A 23,287-nucleotide genomic window follows, 5' to 3' on the forward strand; every position below is an offset into this window, starting at 1 on the left:
GCATTCTTATTCCAGGAAAAAAGTGCTTTTTCTTTTTTTCTGGTTAAACTGAATCTGCTCTGAAATGTTAGCCAAGCCTATGTATAGCTTGCAACTGAAAAGCATTTGATACACTTTAAAATGGCATTTTTTTAATGAATAGCAACTTTTTCTTTCTTTAGGTTGTTTAGGCCAAATGGTCCATTTCATTAAAGATGTGTTCTGAATTCTGTTTCCCAGATACAAAGGCTATGATAATCCAAAACTGTGTTCTTGTAGGCCTTTCGGCATGATTTCTAGTACAATTTAAAAATGTAAAACATTTTTTTAAAAAGTAGTATACAAGATGGATCCCAGATAATTGCAGTGTAATGCCTAGTGGTTTCATGGCGTACTGTTTTCCGGGGATATATTCATAAAAGGTCAGCTTTAAGGGGATAAAGCCATCTTCTTTTTATGGGGCAAATAAAAGCTTCTGTTCTGATGTTCTGATGTTCTCTGAGACTAACTCAGATACATACTGTAGAGGAAGGAAAATGCTGCATGACAGTTTGCTGCCAGCATTCTTCATGAAGAATTGCAGTATTCTCCCAGATGGAATGAAATCTACAGGGGAGCTGGTTTTTTTTTAATAGGTCTATATTATAGCTAACCATTCTTCTACTTATCACTGTGGATACATGGAACACTGCCTGGATTGGAGTCTTTCCACTTTATAAAGTACAAAGTTACATTAATATTTTTTGACACTTGCATAAGAAATATTCTTAAATTTTCCTAGGTTCAAGATAACTGACTGCCCTTTGATTTTTTCCAGACACATGTTTAATATCAGTCACAAAGGTAATATAATATGAGATTTAGGGTTCTGAAGGACATGTGTCTGCAAATGAAAATCATATTTCTGATGTTGTATTCGTCCCTGCCTTTCTGAGGGATGGTGGTGCCCCAAGTGCGGGGACATGTGTTCTGCTTGTGTATCGGCTCCACAGCAGTTATAGTTTACTATATTTAAGTGTTTTGTAGAAAAGCATATTATTTTTGTTTTGACTTATATTACTTCAGAAAAAAAAGTATTGTCCAGAAACTGGCTGAGTAGTGACTGAAATATTTGGGCAGTAATAGCTGAGGGAGAGGGATGTTAGGACTGTCTGTCTTGTATCTTGCTCCAGGCCTAGCTGTTCTTGCTGGTTAATCAGAGTCCTAAATCTCATGCAGCCCTCGGTGAACTGGACCATGGCCAGACAGGCAGGGTTGCAGCCATGCCCCTCTTTGCAGCAATTTGGATACAGATGCCTGTGCTCTGGAAGCTATAAATCTGTGCTGACTTGGGGAGGAGCCTGGGCTCCTGCACCCTGCCTGCCACAGCCTTCTCTGAGGGGAGAGTAGTGTGAAGGGCTGCCTTTTGCTTCCTGTGGTTTTTTTAAGGGGTCTTCACTACCAAAGACATTGCAAGCCTTAAATAAATATCAGAATGAGCTAGGCAAGGGTCACAATCTAAGGAGAGGAAATGAGTAGTAAGGCTGTAGTGATAGGACAAGGGGTAACGGGTTAAAACTTAAACAGGGGAAGTTTAGATTGGATATAAGGAGGAAATTCTTTCCTGTTAGGGTGGTGAGGCACTGGAATGGGTTGCCCAGGGAGGTTGTGAATGCTCCATCCCTGGCAGTGTTCAAGGCCAGGTTGGACGAGGCCTTGGGTGATATGGTTTAGTGTGAGGTGTCCCTGCCCATGGCAGGGGGGTTGGAACTTGGCGATCTTAAGGTCCTTTCCAACCCTAACTATTCTATGATTCTATGTCACAGAGCATCTCCTAGGTTATATGGAGTTATGCCCTGGGTATGTCATCATTTTCCCTTCTCTCTGAGGGTTTGTTTTGGTTTTTTTTTTTTAATAGTAACCTTAATGACAGTGAAATGGATCTGAGTACAGTACCTGTTAAATGCCAGCTTCCCCTTGTATGCATCCATCTGTAAATGCAATTAGAACAAACATCTGCTCCCAGAAATGACTTCCTGACCTGTGCTGGTTTTTCCTGTGTCTGCCAGGCTTCTCATTGCCCTCCCCAGTAATCCCAGCAGATCCGCAAAAAAGTAAAGATGCTTATTCGTGTGCCATTGCAGCCAGTTCAGCTGGCTTCTTGAAACTAAAAAGTTGTAACTGAAGGAACAAAACCATGCTATTCACAAGGAAGAGATTTTTTTTTTAGTTGGGAAGGTTATTGCATTGGTTACACCTACATAATCCAGATTACTTCTGCATTATAACCTGGATTCCACAAAAAGGAACGTTTATGTAAAATACATTTTTCAGCTAAAATTTAATTAGCAGGCAAGTGACTAGACAGTAATCTCAAAAAGGAGAAGACTGTAATACAGGCACACATTAATAACATAGGCATTCCCTTCTGAAACACGATACTGAATTTGGTTTTACACATCAGCTGGCACACAGTATGATGTGTACTATTTTGTATAGGCTTGCTGATTTAAAATGTATACTTAAAACTAATTGCTGTTATCTGAGCTCTGCTGTTATCTCTGAATCATCTTGGCAGATTTTCTTTGGAATATGTCTTTGCTCTGTGAAGAGACGTTGCCAGGCATCTATATTAATACCACTATAAAAGAAGGAAATACTTTCTCACGTGTGGTTAGAATGTGGAAGTCATTAACACAGGAAAGCCACTGAGGCCAAGAACTTAACAAGGCTTCTAGAGGGTTATAGCCATTAACAATACACAGTGTTGTAATTAATATAAGTAATTTGGAAAAAGTGCTAAGCATAGTGTTCAAGGATTTGGTCAGTCTACAGCTATCGGCTCCCAGTGTTGGACAGAGATTCCTTTGTCAGCCTCCATAGGTTTAGCTTTTCTCTGTAGAGCATCTGATACCAGCTGCTGTCACAGACAAAACCCTGGGACACGCGTATTTGCTCTGACATGATAAAGCACACTCTCTGTCTGCCTTCTAGCTGATTTAAAGCATGTAACTCTGTATTAATTGATCATGCTGCGCCATGCATGCGTACACAATGCCCTGCTGCTCTGTACATGTAGAAGGCAAGGCAATAGGAGCTTTTGTTACTAAACTGCATGAAATGAAGGTAAAATACAATGTTTCACAAATAAATACAGCAAAGTAAATACAAATACTTCCCATCTTCATCTGCCTTTGACGACTTTTTCCCATTGCTGTATTTCTATGTTGTGTCCAGGCACTTGCTCCGCACTGTCCTACAGGCTCACACACAGTTGCAGCAAAGCATCAGGAGCATAAGGGGGATAGAACACGCAGTGTCACACAGGGTGGAAAGCCTTTTGTTTTGTGCCCCAGAGAGAAACCTTGTGCTGCTGGCACTGCATATGTCAGGTTTGCTTTTTTGCCTGAGACCCTGAATGAGCCATGCTGACTGTAAAACTCTGATCCAGACTGTAGTAAAGAACTCAATGCCATGGTATTTGGCATCTGTAGTAAAGATGTGATGCAGTGAGTAGACAAGGAAACCAAGTGCTCTGCAGGTAATCTGTCCAGAATGGGATCAAGGAATGTTTGTGACAGCACAAATAAGCTCCCTCTGAGTTTGTGAAGCTCTTTGTCTCTTTACTTTTCTCTGGGAAAAATTAAAAACTGGATTTTTTAATAACATTCACCAAAAATCAATTTAAAAATAGCTTCGCAGTATTTAAGCAATGACAAAGGAGAAATGTAATGTGGAAGCAAAGATAAAGCAGAGCTTTCTCATAAATAAACAACAAGTAATATTCAAATGGGAATTGACTAAAGGAATTCCAACTGCTGGCAGGGATGCTGATGATGAGATGGCAGCACAATCCATGGCTGTATCCAGGGGAGAGCAGTTGTGCTTACCAGCAGCCTCTCTTCAAGGAAGATGCCCAGGCCCATGGGTAGCAACACACTGCTGGGGCACTGGAGCTCTTCAGAAGAGGCCAATGTGCCATCACAGGGGGCCTTCACTTGTGGGGTCACTGAGAGGGAAAGAGACAGGCTGAATGTTGTGGGTTGTATCTTTTATGCCTTTGGCTGAGCAGCGGAGTTGTAAATGGTTGGTTTGCCAAAAAATGAAAGTTCATTACAGACTGGCCTTGTTTTGATTAGGAGGAGCTGGCGGGGGATGATACCATAAGTGTAAATGAAACTTTTGACATTGTCTGCTAGTTTCTTCACTTTGGCATTAAGGAGTTTATATTCTAAATGTTTTTTAATTTCTATATTATCATTTTACTTTAATCTTTTTATGATTTCCTCTGTGTACAAATAAACTTCCTATGACATGGTACTTTTACACATTTTTAATGCTTGAGAAGAAGTTCCCTTAGATTACTCCTGTACTAGATGTTTGTCAAAACACAGAGTTCTATGAACATTTTTTTTTGTTGGGAAGCAGAAATTTATTATTACCTTCCATATTTTTTTCTTTTTTTCCTTTCATATGCTTCATCTGGGAAAAGTACTGAATGCCACCCACAAAACACCTGCTTGGGGTTGGTTTGTTTTTCAGACTGAAAAAAAAGGTGTGTTTCCAAACATGGTTTATTTTAGTTGAAGAGTTTAACATCATTTTTATTGCTTATATTAATATATTGTTATCCTTTGTTGTATTACAGAAACTGTGGTTAGAGAAGTGACTTACTGCAAGTTCATACTGATCAAAGTGTGAGAAATGGAGAAAGTTGCATTTAATCTAAAAACACTGATACAGAGGCTTCAATATGTAATGTAAAAGGATATTTCATGCAATATAACTAGCATAGTTATTCTTGAGGTTTGGTTATGTGAGATTAAGATGAAAATCAGAGTTACCAATTTCAAGTTCCATTCTCCTGGCAGTACATCCGCTCCTTTTGGCAAATCATTTAACCTTTTCTGCCTTCTTCTCATTCACCTTTTAAAATGAAGATCTTATTTCATTTATTTCCCAGATGTACTTCATATATTTAATTCCTATTTATAAGTGCTTTGGGAAGAATTTTATTTATAAATATAAAAATATAAATCTTTGTTATATTATGTAAGAATACTTGTTTGGAGGGTGAAGATTGTGCTCTCTGTCAGTTAACAACGTTGTGCCTGGTTTCATTTGACAATTAAGTTTATCTGACAGTTTGTTAAGTCATGGTTCTCTCTCAGTGACCAGAAATTAGGGTGTTAATATGCTCCTAAGTAGAGAAACTTTGAAAATCAATATTGCCATAACAATTAAGTCATGCACTCACGGGTAGTTTTTTTTCCTTTCTTCTTACAGTTATTAGTGCAGTTCAGGCAACTTGCAAAAACAAAAAGGTGCCTCTTCTGAAGGCACTAGTTCATCAGAAGTCAGTGGCTCTCAGCCTTTTTAAAGCATTTCTATGCTTCTCCATTTTCTAGGAGAAATGAAAGCTCCAGCAGCCTTTTTGAGACGTCTTAAAATCGTGGTTTGATACACAATAAGATGAAAATTGCTGATCTAAGAAATATCCTTCATTTTTTATTTGCTTCCTTGTCAAAGGGACCTGCAGTACGTTCTGATATGATTTTAGAGGACACACTGTATTGAATACTAGATATATATATAGAGAGAGAGATATACTGCTAGAGGCAGAGATATGTGATGGACTTTTGACTGCGAATATCTGATTTGCACACAGTTTAACAATTTGACATCATCGTATCCAGCCACAGTGGATCTATTCTGAATCTTCTGGGTTAGGAACAAATAGAAAGGAAAAGTTTTTTAATTCCTCAGTGCAGCTAAGATAGCATTGACTTAGCATGTCAGAATAGTAATTTGCCTGAAGAAAGATAGTACGAAACTGCATATGGTTAAAAAGCAGCTGCATCCAGAATTAGAATGTAAGGTGCTTTTTTGTAATTGTCTATTTCCTGTTTCCTTCAGTCTGTCACAAAATAATGTGTGCTAAGGACTACAAAGAGCAAATCATTTAAACTATTTATTCAAGCAACAAATGACTGGAGAAAGTAGATATAGAAGCTTGAACTGATGAGATTAGAGATAATCACAGGTTGATGCGTTATGATGGTACAGTGATAGTGACTGAACATGGTGATGCACACCATTTTTTGATCATTCTTTGGAGACAAGCCCCAAGGCTCTTCTTTCTGACATCTCCCGTGATAACTACAGACCAGAAAATTGGACTGCGCCTGTAAAGTGTATATCCTAGGCATTATTGTTTCCCAGTACAGAAAACTAGATTGTGTCAACTCAGGTGGGATTAGCAAAGTATAAACACCTCCTTTTCCACCTTTCTCAGGTCCCGTTGCTTCAGGTGTTTTCCAAAATTCTCGTACACTTTGGTGTTATAAAGGTCACCACTGGCACTTAAATATTAAATAGTTTAAATATAGTGATAAGACCAAGTTTGGATAAGACTAGTTTGGAGATTTAACAGTTAAAAAGAACTAATTTTAAGGCATCCTTTGCCATAATCCCTCTATGTTCTTTAGAAGCTGTTCTTCCCATATATCACACACACAAATCATCTTTGCCTGATATGATGCTTCTTAGGGAACTTTACTTACCTCAGGTATCAATGGATCTAGTTAATTGTAATCAAGAGAGCTAGTGTGGCAGCAGTTAAATATGTTTTTACTCACCATAGTTATGCAATCTTTTGGGATTTCTCCATGTTGTAATTTGTCATTGAAATGACTGCATGATGTTCCCGATGCTCTTCCTACCATAGTTTACTGGGAAGGGTAAAGTTTGTTGCATGCTGAGCACACGTATTTGTTTTACATAGCCTGCTGCTGCCACCATCTCCAGTTTCTGGGCTGCAGTTGAGGCTCTGTGCTTTCCTGTGTTGACATGTCAGGCTGTCTAACCAGCAAGGCAAGTCTCATATGAAAGATAGGAAGCTTTTGAAACAAAATGGCATAGTGAAGATCAAGAGTAGAAAGGGGGACATACTCCCGGTGTTTGAGGAATGACCCTTCTAGGGAAACAGTTGGTACAAAATAAACAGTTTTCAGAGGAAATGATGTGTGCCCGGACCCTGAACAAATGCAAGGCAGTTGAGACGGGTCCACCTGAGACTCTCCTTTTCTAATACCACAAAACCTGCCCTGCTTTCAGCAGAACCTGACCTGCTCTCACAGCTTGGACACCTCTTCCTAACCAGGAGACCCAAGCACTGGACAAGCAGGAGTATTTTGTACCCATGAACATCAGATACTTCAGATATTCTGGCTGCTGAAACAGCATAAGAGGAATGTCTTTATCCTCTGGATTTATTCCCTCAGAAGTTTCCAGCACTGTCTGATATATTGGACAATCACCAAGAATGGGAACAGCCCTGGGAGCGTCTGACATCGGGTGAGCTAGAGGGAGGGATTTCTTCTGGCTGAGGAGGTGATTTTGTACAAGAGGCAGCAAGCGAGAATCCTCTGCCAGGGATTCTGTTGAAAACCCAAGGGGGAAAGGAAAATCAGGATGTAGGTCTTGGCCAAGGGAGCAATTACTCCTGGAAATGGATTTGAGTGGGCTGGGATGGAGGGAAGTGTTTTGGAACAAGTCACCTGGAATTTGTAGACCTGTTTTTTCTCCCCCCCCCCCCCGCCCCCCTTTATTTCCTCTGTGGTTAGTTGTTTGGGAGGGGTGTTTCGTTTTGGGGGTTTGTTTGGATTTTGTATCTCTCATTTTTGTAGTATTTTGTTTATCAGTTAACCTATCTAAGGCAGAAAACTGCTCTGAACACCCTGTAAAACATGCTGTATTGTGGATGATATGAAAAAATAGCCCACTGAACACCATCTATCGTGCTACCTCAGAGAGAGAGATGTATTTTTTTAAGTAAATTTAAAATACTGATCCCATTGTGCTGTTAATATGGGGAATATTTTCTCCTGTTTCGAGTATGGTTTTATAAATTCCAAGATGAAAATGAGTTGAGACAACTCTGCTGCGAGAAACTGAAGTCATGTATGTGTGTCCTAAATGTTTTTACTTCATCCAGGAAATTGCTCATTCTTTCACAGATTGTATCTATGCCTAGATATTTTATGTAGTAAGTAGCAAAATGCCAGTTCTGGGTCTTCAGTGCTTCAGCACATCACTGCCAGCAGCATTTGAGTTCCAGTGGTATTTCACTGACCTATTCACTAAGAACTTGGCCAGCCAAGCACTGATTCTTCTCATTTCTGCTTCCTTTGGGATATGCACCCACAGGCCTCTCCAAAACTTGTCCTGAACAGATGTGGACAGTTGTGTGGGTTTGGGTTTTTTCCTTAGGATGCCCAGGAGATCACTTTTGAACTATTTCCATTCAACATGAATAAATTGTCCTGGTAATCCCACAAAGAATGTAACAGGGCACAAGCTACTTCTGCCTCACTTGAGCACCTGGCAGCAAGGTCAGTTAGGATTGTATAATCAATACTCTGTACTTTTATAACTTCATCCAGATGCTGATAGCAGAAAAGCAATGTCCATGCATTTTGTTGCTGTAAATCCTTTCACAAAATCGAAGAGTTGCCAAGAATGTGGAAACATTAAAGTTAGAGACAATTAGAATAGAATAATTGATGCCAGATGGACTTCTGCACCTGATATCAGTCAGCATGCCCATGAAACAGAGTCATTTAGAGCAGGGAATACTATAGCATACATTGGGGTAACATCAGCATCTTTTCAAACATTATTTTGATCATTTTGAAGCCTGATAATATGTTGAGTTTTTTACTGTGATTGTTCTTATGCATTGCAACAAGATCCTTTTCTGTTAAAGATTTCCTGAGAAGGAAATATGAGCTTCACTCTCCTTGTCTCCTCTGGCTATCATCAGGTTTGGCAAATTTTCATTAAAACTTGTAAGTAAACTGTTATTTAAACACTGACTAAAGATCGTTGCTTAGCTGCTTTTAGAAATCCTTGTTATTTTCAGGCAATGAAAAGTAACGAGATAATATTTTCTTAAGCATTATGTAGCTATTAAAGGAGAGTTTTTAGAAATTATTGCCATTTCCAAGGCTGAATTTATTAGTTTTTAAAGGTTGATATTTTTTCCAGGAAGCCCCAACTTGCCTCCTTTGTGCATTTGCTTTTCTTAGAGTTTGAGATTTCTGTGATTTTAAGAGGTGGTGAAAGATCGCTTTAGTGTCAGTTCAGTCTTTGGTATGGTGGTGTTCCCCTCTCTAATGCCGGGATGTAGGGTTGTAGGCTATATTGTGCATCTTTTGTTTTGGCCAATTCATTCTGTTGAATTTCTTTTAATTAAGACAAATAGGACTGTTCTCTTAATTATTCTTTTCTGTCATTGTCATGTAATTTTTTTTTCCTTCTGTCATTCAAAACATGATCTACCCCTGAAGTGCTCTACAGAGTGGGGGAATTTTCCAGTTCTGTGGAATAAACTGCAACCTGATCCTGGAGATACTTAGGATATGCTGCCTAGCTTCCCTAGTTCCCTCTTAAGTGCACCCTGAGTGCCTCTGTGCAGCGGAGGACAGCCCAGTTTGAAGACGAACTAATTGACAACTCACTAGAAGTGTTTGCACAGTCTCATGTTTCAGGGTGCCATAGTCCTACCTGCTACCATCATTGCATGGGTAGTCTCATGAAAAATTTCCTAGTACAGGTCTAAAATGAAGACTGCCGGGACCTTAAGGCATCCAGTAAAAAGATCTGCACCCATTCCTCCAGTCATGCAGTGCAGTGGGTTGTCTGTTAATCTCCCTCTCCCACTTCATGGATTACAGTTTCCCTGGTGCCAGTTTCCAGCACCAGTGGCTGTAATCTGACAAAGATTTTGATAAAGGTACTGATAGAGTGCCTGAAGGCAGGCAAGGTTGGAGACCTGGAGGGGTTTCTTCAGAAGGGCAGAAAGCTCTTCCTTTCAGCTTCACATGACAGATACACTGCAGGGGAGCAAATTTCTGATCATGGATATGTCTTTCAGAGCTCTTAAGTCAGACTAGGAAACGTTATTGAAACCCTGAAGCATAGCTCCGTGCCGCACCTCAGGATTCCAACAAATTCTGGCACATTGAACATAATGCATGCAGGTTTATAGCGCTATTTATAAATCTCTTGAGTTTCCTCTTGTATTGTTTCTTGCTGAGGGAATGTGGGATGTGCAGTTCACCCCATCAGATTTTATTGAGGACTTATCCGCAGTCATGAGTATGCTGGATTCTCTTGAGAAACAACATCTGTTTTCTGCAGTATTTAACGTTTGAGATGATTGTGGGTTGCCTTAACTTGTTTAATTAACAAAAGGATAGAATTAGATAATGTGAATTGCTTGCACTTCTTGCCAAATGCAACATTTAACTCCATAAACCCCAGAATTGTTAGGTTTCCTCAATAAACTGTTTGCTGGGTTTTTTTGTTACCTTCTAATCTTCTGGTTTTCCTACGTTGTGTGAGTACAGATTCCTCTGGTTTCCTTTCTCTAGTTAGAAACCATGCTATGCCTGTAAAACAGACACATCTTGTCTTATAGATGAAAAAGACACTAAACATGAGTTGGATGTAGTCCTCAGGACCATCTGTTTTGCAAATCATGCCATTGTGCTAACCCAGTTAAAATGTCCTATTAGAATTTTTCATACAGGTAAATGAAGCAAGGAGTGGGGGAGAAGTATGTATGGATATACACTTGCAGTAAAAGGCAGGATGTGTCAACCACCGATAGGTATTTGTATGATAACAAAGGAAGCTTAGCAGCATAGATCCTCTTGGGACCATAGCAAACCTGGCTAGCAGAGTCTTAATCCTTGACTGTGCAACTGTTAATGTAGAACTTACAGCTAACTGAAATTACAAGTCAACTCATATCTGTGCTTTAAATGAAACTCCAGTGAAGCTCAACTTAGTCACTCTTCCAGTGACAGTGGATGTGTTCTTGGAGAGGGTGTGGAACAGCACATTCATATAGCTTACTTAAAGATAACTGTCGTCCTGCTTTTGTAAGGAAGCTCCTTATGTTCTGGGGAAAGAGGGGGGTTTGTTTAGTCATGGAAGTAAACTTCTGGAAGATCATAAATGGCTAGTATAAATAACAGTAGCCTTCAGGATTTCATAACTGTGTTCTATTTTCCACCAGTTGTGCATTTCCAGGAGCATAAATGATCCTCAGGGTAACTGTAAGACTTGCTGCTTTTGCCTCCTAAACATAGAGAGTGCCATAGACATAAATAGGCATTTTTTCACATAATCTTTCCATATTTGATTTGCTCTCATGGACTTATAGACAGTTGCACAGTTTGCAGAGAAAATGGTTGATTCCAGTGAGTTCCTACTAAACTAGTTGCTATTAATTCCTATATGGTATATTATGGGAAACAGCTGCATGAGTTCTTCAAAAAAAGCTTCTTTATTTTTTTCCCTACATAAAGCATGCATATGAATTGCATTAAGTCTTAGGATACAAAGTTTGTGCGTTATATATTCCTTCTCCCAGGGTAGTGTGATAGTAACAGTTCTGGTCAAATTAAGTGCTGATTATTTTCAACACCTAAATTAAGTTTGCAGTCTTAAGTAGATAATGTGTTGTTATTCACTGCTTCTTGCCCTGCTCTTTTATCACAGACACCCTGTGTGATGTTATAAGAGAGTGGAGAGTTGTGCAATCTCCATGCAATAAAAAGGGGTGTATATTGTAGGAAATACCTACAAAGTTGCTCTATGACTGGAAATTTTTGGGTTTTTTCCATGCTGTTCGTACCTGTCAATTACCAGCATGATTTATGTTTCAGGCATATTTTCTCTTTCACTGTTCATTCTGCTTTATTGAAGTTTTAGAAATCAAGTCATTTTAGTAAGCAGTTATCTCAGAAACCCTTGGGGAGGTGGAGGTAGTCTTCCAGCCACTGTGCAGGTATGGCATGTGCTGCAGCTGGGGGGGCAGGTTAGTATCTCCCCTGCTCTGTGTGCAGAAATCTAGCTCCAGTTACTTAGGGCAGGGAGAGGGATGCTTCTGGGTCGTGTCTGCTGTGGTTAAGGCCAGTCTGTGATCTCCTTTGTTAATGCCTTCCTTCAGCATAATGGAAAACAGAGGGAAGAGGATCATTCTGAGCCTGCAGCCAAGTGGAAAGCCAGTCAGCTGAAGCCTCAACCTCTCAGCTGACTGAGCCCTCTTTTCTCTCCTGCCTTCTTCGCTGCAGGAAAGAAACGGAGGGCTGGAGAGGGAATAATCAGTAGTAATCTCCTCCATCAGCCAACCGTCTCCTCCTGTTGACCTTGATGTAATGAAAAAGGGGTAGGTTCTTCTACATGTTACCTCTGTGTCCAGATAATGAGAGCAGAGAGAAATGTTCATAAATCTACATGGCTTTCCCTGTTTGGAAGTCTTGGCCATGGGGAAAAGGGCAGGATGCTTTTTATTTTCACTCTGTAATTCACACAGGTATTTGTCCCAAAGTGTTTCCTCTGCAGGTTTTTCTGCCTTGTACTTAATTTTACACAGCAGTAATTTTAATTCAGATGAACTTGTTCCCTTTTGTTGACTTAGGTTTTCAATATGAGAATAGTTGTATTCCCTGAACTGGCAATAAACTGGTTTGATATTCACATTTTATAGATGTAATAGATTTCTATAACTTAATACAGTGGAGTTACACTGGTGTGGAACTGGGCTTATAAAAAAAAAATTACAGAAAAAAAAAAACCAACAACCAAAAAAAAACCAACTCTTCCATAAAGTGATTCTAGTTTTTATTACAGAGGGAGAATGAAGAGTGGCCAAGCTTGTAGATATATTAGAAAAAAAGGTGGGGGGAGGAGACCTGGAATTTGGGAGTTTGCTTTTGGCTGTAGAACTGTCATGCACAGAGTAACCAGAAAGTTGTCTCTGGCAATTTGCTCATTCCCCTCCCAGTGAGATTTAATTCATTAAGGCAGTTTCTTGTCAAGCGCTAACTCAGAAACTGGGATGAATCTGAGACAGAAAATAATTCAGTTACCCTAATGATGTAGTACTCCAGCTAGTATGGCCAACAGATACAGAACACTAACAAGGTGTTTTAATACTTAGCTAAGATGCCAAGGCAATGTCAGCCAATAAAATGATGTCATGCGATCAGTGACAGGGCTTGGTCAATGCAAACTGACAGTTTTGTCTTTTAATCCTACTGTGTGAAATAACAAAAGATCAGGAAAGACTATATTTAAAAACAGAGGAAATGTACTAAGAAGTCCACTAGAAAAACTAGTTGCATTGTTTTTTTTCAGACCTAGGTCTCAAGTGAGGTGATGGCTGCACTGGTACTCCCCAAGCTCCTTTTCCCCTTCCCAGCCTGGGAATAACCTCTGAAATGGCAGTAGAGCTCTCTGGAGTAAATGAAACTGTGGTGGAGAGATCTTACAGTTTCCTTGTATTCCCAAAATGGAAAAACATTACATGAGCATTTGGAGTGAAGCTAAAGCATATGAGAGATGCTAACTCCATCACTGTGTATGCAGCAGAGCAGGCTAACGTAAAGAAATACAGCCTGCTCCAGCCCAAAGGGGGGCTGTAAGTCTGGCTCTCTGTAGGAGCTTGGTTGGTGGTCATTTATTTTTCCTCTTTTGAGGCCAATTAGCAATTTAGAACTTGCCTTTGGCCAGAGAAAACACCATAGCTGAGTTGTACCCTAGTTCCCCTTGAGGAATTAGGAAGGACAGAGAGAGGATGCTGCCAAGCCCTATGCTCTCTACTGGGAGGTGATGGCTGGCTACCGCGTGCTCTGGCCTCTGCCCTGCAGCGAGTGGCCAGGTGTTGATCTGGTCATGCAGATTTAATTCATCAGCCAACCAGCCCTGGCCACAGAAATGTGTATTTTCATCAGTTCAGTGTGTTGAATGAGGTTGGCTGCAGTAAGATGAGCGCTATTAGCCAACTCCAAGGGAGGATCATCCCAGGGGTTCACAGGTTGAAACTGTCTCCTTTCAGCACCAGGTTTCAGCTCACATCGTGAAAACATACCCCAATCTGACCCTTTCCTTAGTTTATTGTGTTTGGAGTGTTCTGGTACTCAAGTCAATATGTTTTTTTCTACACAGCCATGTTTGAAGGTTACCTCCTGGTGTCAGATCAACCACCACCTTTAATGAGTTTTGCTGACTTGCCTCAGCTAAAATTTTGTTCCTCAAAATCCAGCATCTATTACATAAATTCTAAGGCATAAAGGCTCTTAGCCAACAAACAGCTGAGCTAAGCTGAACTCCAGGTTTATTTCCAGAGATTGTAAAGTCTTCCATCTCTTTAGGTATTAATATAGGGCCTAACATAGCAGGGCCATCCTCCACCCCTTGAAGTTAAGATATCAAAAGGGTTTACAGAGTCTTTAAGCCCAAATGAGTGCTGTGAATTAGTGGAAACTTGGTGAGATATCCAGGGCTTCTCTCTGACATTTTAGGAAGACCTAGGTTGTGAATACAGAGTGGTTCAGGTTGGTCCAAGCTGGTCCTGCCTTGAAACTGCCCCACAGTTGCAGCCTTTACCCTTTCCAGTGCGGGGAAAGCCCTTCCTGGCTCGAGGTGCTGAAACAGCAAAAGGTGAAGCAGATGGAAAAATAACGTTATTCCGTTGAACCTGCTCTCCAGACATCTCCTTTGCAAGGGAGAAGGAAGGGAGTACTGAGGTGGGGGAGGTGAGAAGCTGCAGTAACTCTGATTTAAAGAGGCGTAAGCTATTGCAGACCAGCTCCTCAAGATTTCCATGTGACCCACGTCTTTAATTGCTGCTAAAATGCCAATTGTAAATAATGGTATAATGGTATAAGTAGTTAACTCTGTAATTTAAGTTCATGAAACTATTTACATGTTTTAAAGTATGCAGATGCCAGAGTCTTATGCTAGATCAGGATCTTAATTATGCATAGTTTGAGATAATTGGGTTGCTTTAGCTTCATAACTCAACCTGCTAATTCTAACTACTAAATTAGGATTCAACTGTTATCCATGTATATTAAGTTGAACTATTTCAATTTGTTCCTTATCTTAAATAAGCAATTGTGAGTGTCATGATTAATTCTGCTCCTGTGTTCTGGTTTTCTGTGGGAGAGGTCTCAGTTCAACACATTCATGTCACCAGGTGAATTTGGGCAGTTATGTCCTTGCCATTTCCTGTGTGATTTTTTTCCAGTAGATATAAATGGATGCATGTTCTGGATAAATATTTGGAGGAACAAGTCCTAGAGTGTCTTCATTTTCTTAAGGCATTTATTCTTAGGTTGCTGTCCTAGCCTGCATTTTGTGGCTTTTATTTTCTCTTTCCTGTCTTTTAGAAATGTATACTTAAAAATGAATCTAAAAAGTACCAAGCTTGACATTTTTAACAGAAACAAAAAAATGTGGTGAAGATCACAGCTGCAGTTGAGACCATGATGAACAATACGACCTTTCTCATAATCTAAGGTTTACATGGGTGGAGTGATTATCTGCTTACAGGTGCAGAAGTGTAACTTCATTTTATTGTTTCCACAGATGAGCACCATGCCAGGACTGCCCACGAGGCCATGCTTCTATGACATTGACCTTGATCCCATCACAGAACAAGTGAAAGGATTGTTTTGAGAGTGACATGCAAATTCAGGTCAGTCAATGGCCTTTGTTTTCCTGTTTCAGTTTGGAGGAGGATGTTTGTCTCTAGTATGCATACAAAAAAGGTTGCCAGATGTTTATCTAGGTCCTGATTTCATTGAGGACTCCACGCAGTTTGGGGGGTTTAGGGGAATATTTCATAATTTGTGCTTTAGTGTATGGGTTTCCCATTTGCTGAATGGTGGCTGGCATTTTGCTGGTGTGCGCTGATGCTGCATATTGATGGGGCCTTTTGGATTTCCCAGCGCTCTCAGTCTGGAATGGAGAAGAGCTGGGTCTGCAATTGTACTGCTCTTGGCTATTGAAAAAGTCAGTCTGAAGAAATCATGTCTTGTTACCTCAAAAGAAATAATCTAGCTCATCTTTGGTATTACTCATGTGGTGATGTGTTTCTGTCATTACCTAGATGTCAGGGGAGATGTTTTTCAGCTTTGTTACGAGCTTTGCTTTGTTTTTTCTTTTCTTTTTTGATTGCCATCATCTCTCTCAAATGGTAATAAGCATTTCAGAAACACAAATCTGTCCTCTTAGCCTGTTTTTCATGTTGAGTTCTCTCCCTTATCCTTAAAGGTTGCAGCTGCCTGCTACCTCCTCCCCTTCTCTGAACACTTAATCTTCTTGATGTCTTGCTTTTATTTTGTGTAGCACATGAGGGGAGATTATGGCTGGATGTCAGGAAGAAATTTTTTACAGTGTGGGTGGTGAAACATGGGAACAGGTTGCCCAGAGAGGTGGTAGGTGCCCCATCCCCGGAGACATTCTTGGCCAGGCTGGATGTGGTTCTGAGCAACCTGATGTAGCGTTTGCACTGGGGGATTGGACCAGATGAGCTTTAATGTCCCTTCCGATGCAAACTATTCTATGATTCCTCACTTTAAAATCCAAGTTATGAAAATATTCCATGCTACCCCATTTTAACCTTGTTACATAATAAGTGAAGTAAGAGACAATGTCATCCTAACTGAAACAAACCAGTTTGCGATGAGTCTCTTTATTCGTATCACTTAAGTCTCTCCCGTCCCTCACTAAATCAGTCTGGAGAGTAAAACGGTTACTTTTACCAGAACAACAACATGACCATGAGCTAATAGGACTGTGATGGAACCAGGTGCTTTAGCCTTGCTCTAGCAATCCTTGCTACTCTGGTTTGAGAGAACCGTCTTTCATTTTCTGTTTCTGTGTTTTGATGGATTGTTTGGAAGAGGGGGGAGGTTTGCACAACCCAGTGAGGTTACTCTTCAGACCAAATTAACTGTTCACTTGTCCACACTTGAACGTCATAGCATTCACATAACATCTGGTGAGAGCAGATTTTGCCATTTTGTGTGTACCAGTCAAGACAAGTAAAAAGCAGTTAGCCCGAAAGTTGACCTGCACGCACAGGTAATTGCTGCCTTATATGCAAACCATCAACCGACTATTCTGTTGCTAGATAGTGTTAAGCATGCCACTTCTTGGTATATATCCCATTCGTGTTACTGATATGCATTCTACGTCTGATGGCTTCATTGCATACATATCGATTCATCATGTGTCAGTCATGTAATTACTTCTGAATCATTTGAAATGACTGTAGAATCCTGATGTAAAATCTATATGCAGATTCACATAGTTTCCTTAATCGGGTGTTTACTGCCTAGTCTTATGCAAATCTGTCCAAACCATGGACTGGCAAGTTTTGAAGAACAACAGTAATTAAGCAGATAAAATCCTCTATTCCAACTGTGAAAGCCTTTCATTTGAAGTTGTGCAGGAAATGAAAATGTTAAACTTGGCTTTTAGTCAGTGATGGTGTTTTCTCAGGTGTGAAAAGAATGCTAAATCAGAAAAACATAATAGGTAGGAAATATATATCCAACTGTTAATAAATTATTTTAATTTCATTATGGAGGTATTGCTGGCATCAGACAGATGAGTGATTTACTTCACTTAAGATTAAGCCTTTTAAAGACAAAACAGCTTGATGATATGTCTTTTTCATCAATGTAGGCACATACTCACCTGTGCTCCTACCTTTAACAATATAAATATATGCCTTGAGAGTATTGTAATACCCAGTGAACACCACAGAAGGTAGTCAGTGTTCATCAGCCCTAAAATTCATCCAGTTCATGGGCTAGATTTGTACATTTCTCATAAACAGTATTCCCATATAATCTTAACTCCCAGCTTTCTGAAGAGAAGTTTAATATTACTCTTTGCTTTCACCCATTCACTGAAGTGAACCCACACCGTCACTGTTACTGTGGTTTGACGTATTTGTGAGTTTATTTCTGTGATGACAGAGCAAGGCATTACTTTTTTTTTTCTGCTTTATGTGAATTCTTTTCTTAGGGTTTCAGTGTACAATGTAAAATTTCTAGTAATAGATATTGTGGCAACTCATTAGGACTGATTCAAATCTTTCAGATATGGTAATTGAAAAATAGAGATTTGTGGAAGAGCTGCAGATGTTTCATTATAAACATGCATGCAAAGCTCAGAATGGTTTAGTGTGCAGTTTATATTCTCTCCTGCAATACAGTCCTCTTCATGAGGCTTGTGAGAGAGATACAGGCAAAAGTTCCTGCTGCAAGGGGTAACTCTGTGAGGCTCTTACTGAGCTGAAACACTGGATGTCATTAGCCTCTGATTTTTCTCTACCACTTCACTGTGTTAATGAAGCAGATGCTAGTTATCTCAAAATTTGGAAAATACTGATCATTAGAATATCTTCTAAAAAGTCATAAAAGCAAAAATAACTATCAGAAAAGTCAACCTGGGGGGGGTTCTATTGACAAATAGCTAATACACGGAAGACACAATGTTAAAGTCTCTCTGGAGGAGCAACATGCTCTATTAAAAATGAAACATTAATACCTGGAAATGAACCTGAAGGAATCTGGATAATTCTTCATCACTGGCCACTATCCTATTTAAATTGTACTGTCCAGCTCATATACTAACAAGGTTCAAACTGTTTCCTTAGCAGCTGTCTGTATATATTTTATATATAAATATATGTATCACCCATCAGAAAAAGATTTACATGGAGACAAGTCTGCCAGTAGGAAGAAGTATTTATTTGTTTGTTTTTAAAAAGTACTATTTGCACAGTGAGGTGAATTTATGAACCTGACCCACTCTGCAAAAGTCAAGTCTGTAAAGGACCCTTGTGAACTTTAAGGATCCCTGTGATTTAAACAGCAGCAGCAGCAGGTGCCTGCTCCTCCTGTGCCAGTTTGGCTTTGGGTGTCTGGGTTGATGGTGGGGGGTAGTAGTTTTCCTCCCTTGGTTGTGGCTTAGTGAGGCCATAGCTGCCCACAGCTGCTGATTCATTCTTGCACTTCTTCAGAACTGGCAGAGCACCAGAATGATTGTAATACACAACACGGGTGTTTTACCACCCTCAGAGCTCTTCTGAATGTGGGAGGAACCCCGGGGCTCTGACTGTGAGCATCTTCAGTGCCATAAAGAAGCTCCTGAGGGGAGGATGCCAAAACTGATGCCCTAAATGTTTTCAACTTCATTCATTCACATACAGATAGAAGGTGTTTGAAGACCTTTCCTTTGCACCCACAAAACTGTTCCTATTAAACAATAAACTGACCTATTTAAGTCGCATTCAACAGTATTGGGTTTCATCAGGAACGTTTACTACAACAAGGTACAGTCTGAAGTCTGTATCATACTGGAATATGAGTACCCTTTTTTGTTTCTCACCTAGTAGGGTCACACAGATGATAAATGAGAGGTGCATGTGGCATAACTAAATGTTTTTAGTATGGTTAAGGCAAAAATAAGCAATTTCAGTAAAACATTGCTTTTAAGTTGTGATAGTTCTATTTTATTTAGTTGGGGTTTCTTCTCGTTAAAGAAAGCAAAGATGTCTTGTTTCAATATATAAATTCTTTATCTTTCTCATTTCAGAGGCCTGGAAATTAAGAGCTGCAACTTTCCTGCTTCCTGCAAGTAGGAGACAAAAATGAATCTGAAATATTCCTGTTATGTGTCTCTGGAGGAATGTCAAGCTAGACCAAAGAGCAAAAGTTTACTCTTTCTTCAAACTAGTTTTTATGATGAAATATAGCTGTAAGGTTAAAAAAAATAAAAAAGAGGCAAGCTAGTTTTTCTTGCTGTAGCACAGGAAGCTCTCTACTGGGGCTTATGCTTGTTTGTAGATAAAAATGACATTGAAAAAGAGAAATTTTTCACCTTAGAGTTTTCGTCTTTTCTCAGAGGAGTTTATGGAAGTATTCCCTTATCTTGGCCATCTACAAACTTGCGTAAACATGATTATACTGTGTGATCAAGCCTATTTCTGTCTGAAAAATACACTTTTGCTCCTGGCATTCAGGAGCTGAAACTACACACGGATTAACTGCACATTTCTGAGCTATCATTAAGTGTTGCTCTGGATTCATTTGGGCAACAGCCAACCTTCAAGCAAGGAAGATATTAAGCAGAGAAAGAACAGAGCATGTATTTTGTAAAAGATTTTAAATATATAATTTGTTTCCTTGCTAGGCACAGATCTTTTGAAACACTTAAGCCATAGCTGTCTCATGTCCATAGGTCTGTCTTTATCCAAAGCCTATATTACAGGCTGTCCAGCTGATTATGTGCTTGTTGTGGTGAAGCTGGTTGTTCAGAGGGGGCACTGCTCCTTCTGAATCCCTGTTTTGCGCCTGTTCATGGCTAATGAAGCCTCCTGCTGTGCTGGCTCCCGACCTAGAGTTTTTCTTCTCATGTCCCTGGCAGTACACAACACCCAGTAACAAGAGAGGAATGTCCATCAAGCAAGGATGCAACAGGGCAGAGCTTTGTTCTGCTTCATTTTGCTGATTTTAACCACCATACTTGTAAAACTGGAGTGTTTCTATTTGAAGGGGGTATTCAAACAAGTTAAATTGGAGCAACGGTTTAAGATTTATCTCAGCAACTTACCTTGTCTGGTTTTAACTAAAACTGCAGTAAAACAAGCATTAGGCACAGGATACTGCATTTAGCTTTTCAGGCTGCTGCTCCTCAGGAAACGCGCCCTGACTGTCGGTTCCTTCAACAACAAAAAATGCAACAGAACAATAGGGTGAATTGAGACAATAGGCCATTGTTGTTTTAGGTGAAAAGCAGTGAAATAATGATGAGAGAGTTTATTTTCCTGGTGACGTTTTCCATCCTGTCGCTTTGCTCTGCTTACGTACATTTGTATGTTATGAGCTTCTGCAGTGCAGGTTTGGTTCCCTTCTACACAGCCACATTTGGAGACTTAATTATCTCAGGAGCTGTGTTGTAATTGAGGGGTTTGTTTTGGTTTTTAAAACTATGCTTTGTTATTTATAAACTCATAATTATGGACAGAAGAGCAAACGGGACACTTAATTATCTGTGCCTTCCCTGCACTAGCACGGAAATGTCTGTTGCCTGCATTTCAGAACTGTTCTATTCATAGTGTGGTCCCCCAGCACCATGGGGATTGCTGTGATGATAAATTTAAACATAAAAAAATAGAGCTATTTGATATTTTAGCATGATTAGACAATAGAGCTTATAATGACCTAGACTGTGGATGCGTTAATTACATTGGGGCAGGAAAAACAAGATCAGTGGAAAGTAAGATTCAAGCATGGCTCGTGCAGCTACAGGGAAGAGAGATTTCTGATGCTTTCTAGTATATTGTGCCCCAGAAAACCACCATGATATCATACACATGGCGGTGTTGTAATTTAGTCTTGCACACACTGAGCTATCTAGCCTAGGAATAGCCAAAGACTTTTGGAAGAAAATAAGTGTGGTTTCCAGCCACACTTTTCCTAGTACTTATTTTTCCTTAAAAGAAAAATAAGTAAGGTTTTCCCTCCTTTTTGTCTAGAGAGATTCAGAAAACCATAACCGCGCCTTACTAAGTAGTCATTCTGGTTCCCCTGCAGGTGTGCTGAACCCATCTCCATGCAGTGCGGGATACAAAACATGGCACTAGCTGTCCCCCTTTGAAGCTTCCATATGCATACAGATGTCTGAGCAACAAGTTTTATAGGTAATTTCAAACTGCTGCTTGATACCCACGCACCTTCTATAGCATAGTCTCCATATTTTCCCTTCAGGCCACACACACCGTGGGGCTGTTTTATCTGTCTGGACCATCAGCCTCTCCCTGTGATGGACCCTTCCAGCTCCATTAGTTGAGAGTTGACAAACATCCTGTAATTTTTCTCCTGTCATTTGCGCAGGATTTGTTACAGTGTTTTGATAGCTTCAATAATTCAAGGAAAGCTGGAATCACCCTCCCTCCTTTTGTCCTAGCTTTTCCCCTACCCCAACTATCTGCAAAGTCTCTTGAGCTCCTGCGTTTTTTGGTCTTTAATTTTACATTTTAATGGAATGGTTGTTAAAAATAATACACACTGGTGTGCAGATTCTGTCTCATGATCCAAAGGGATTAAGCTCTTGGCCATCAGCTGAGCTGCAGAAACTGCCTCTGTATGTGGGCCTGCCCTAGTTCTGAGGCCACCATCAAGAAGGGTTTGAAATTAAAACTTTTTAAGGTGTTAGTGTGATTTGTGTCATTTGTTGTTACATGGATGCAGTTGCAGTGAGGAACTCCTGCCTTTGCATCTACTCTGAGCAATTTTGTGACAGGGCAGAACCACACAGCTTTATAAGGCAGCTTGCTGTGCTTATCCTTGCATTTGCTAAAGCACGTTAAGTGCAGTATGGTTGTTTATTGTCAGAAGATCTGCTTTTTGTAGTGACTGAATACTTTGTTATTGCTCCTGCTGAACTACTTCTGTAATGACATTGAAATACTTCAGAGGACGGGTTTCTTCATTTGTATTTTAAAATCCAAACTCCCAGACCTTCAGTTGCCATGAACATGAAAATAAAGGGTACGTGTGTACTGTTTTCCATTTGCACAAGCAGTGCCTGTCTCAAGTCTGAATTCATTAATAAAGCACGTCCATTATTTAATATTGTTCTCTATCTGCCATCTTGTCTATTTAAATAGTGACTTTTTTTAATTCCTCATAAGCCACTTAGTCATGTCATGTCCCTGTCTGCAGCTAAACACAACTATGCCAACAAAGGAGGAGACCTCAGCCACATCCTGGTTGAGTACCAGATGCAAGCATGGCCTGGGGCTCTTTCCCAGTTCCCAGGAAGCCAGGAATGCTTTTGGTTCCTGGCTGTTGCCACAAAGGGCCATGCACCAGAGGGTTGTCCACAGTATCCTCTTCATCAGTACAGTCCTTTTGAAGTTGGTTTGTGTTTGGGGAAGGACACACCAGGCTAACATCCTGTCCTGGTCCCAAAGTATCTTGCCGTTGCCTTTGCCCCTTGGTGTAAAAGGCTGGATCAGATGCAAGGGTCAGTTGGACACTTTCCACCTGTCAACTGGCAGCTGGATTTGTATGAAGCCGTATCAGGTACAGGAATACAGATCTGTGAGCTTCTCAGGGTGGGATTTAAATACAAGCAATGCAAAAGCTTCGGGAACTATGGGTGTTAAATCAACTGAACCGTAACACAGCAGAAAGCAGCCCAGGGGCAGGAATAAATAAAATGGGGAAGTGGGAGGGGGGGCCCATATTGGACATCACTCCAGTTTTCTAAATAGCTAAATGAAGTCTTAACCATATGATTTGGATTAGTGCTGGGTTTTTTAATGTGCTTCTCACGGCTAGATTTCCAAGCAGCTTTTCAGCTTCCTTAAAATGTTTCAGCAAGGAATTTACCCATATGTAGCAGGTCTCAAGCACTAAGTTTGTGCTTCAGTGGTACCTGGGTC

At 40.1% G+C, this 23,287-nt stretch overlaps 1 protein-coding gene across 7 annotated transcripts in view; it reads left to right on the forward strand.

Moving 5' to 3' along the window:
* MTHFD1L (methylenetetrahydrofolate dehydrogenase (NADP+ dependent) 1 like) overlaps window positions 1-22,470 on the forward strand; it is a 153,281-nt gene extending 130,811 nt beyond the window's left edge. For all 7 annotated transcript variants that reach the window (XM_062641747.1, XM_062641740.1, XM_062641742.1 and 4 more), the window contains 2 exons: window positions 15,406-15,514; window positions 19,432-22,470. In XM_062641747.1, coding sequence (XP_062497731.1) covers window positions 15,406-15,495 — 90 coding nt within the window. In that variant the 3' untranslated portion in view covers window positions 15,496-15,514; window positions 19,432-22,470. The remainder of the gene's footprint in view (window positions 1-15,405; window positions 15,515-19,431) is intronic.
* Window positions 22,471-23,287: the final 817 nt, after the last annotated feature.

The sequence above is a fragment of the Pezoporus occidentalis genome, unplaced genomic scaffold (assembly GCF_034315485.1).
Source record: "Pezoporus occidentalis ecotype Australia unplaced genomic scaffold, CSIRO_AGI_Poc_V1 ctg7, whole genome shotgun sequence".
In the NCBI taxonomy this organism is placed as follows: Eukaryota; Metazoa; Chordata; class Aves; order Psittaciformes; family Psittacidae; genus Pezoporus; species Pezoporus occidentalis.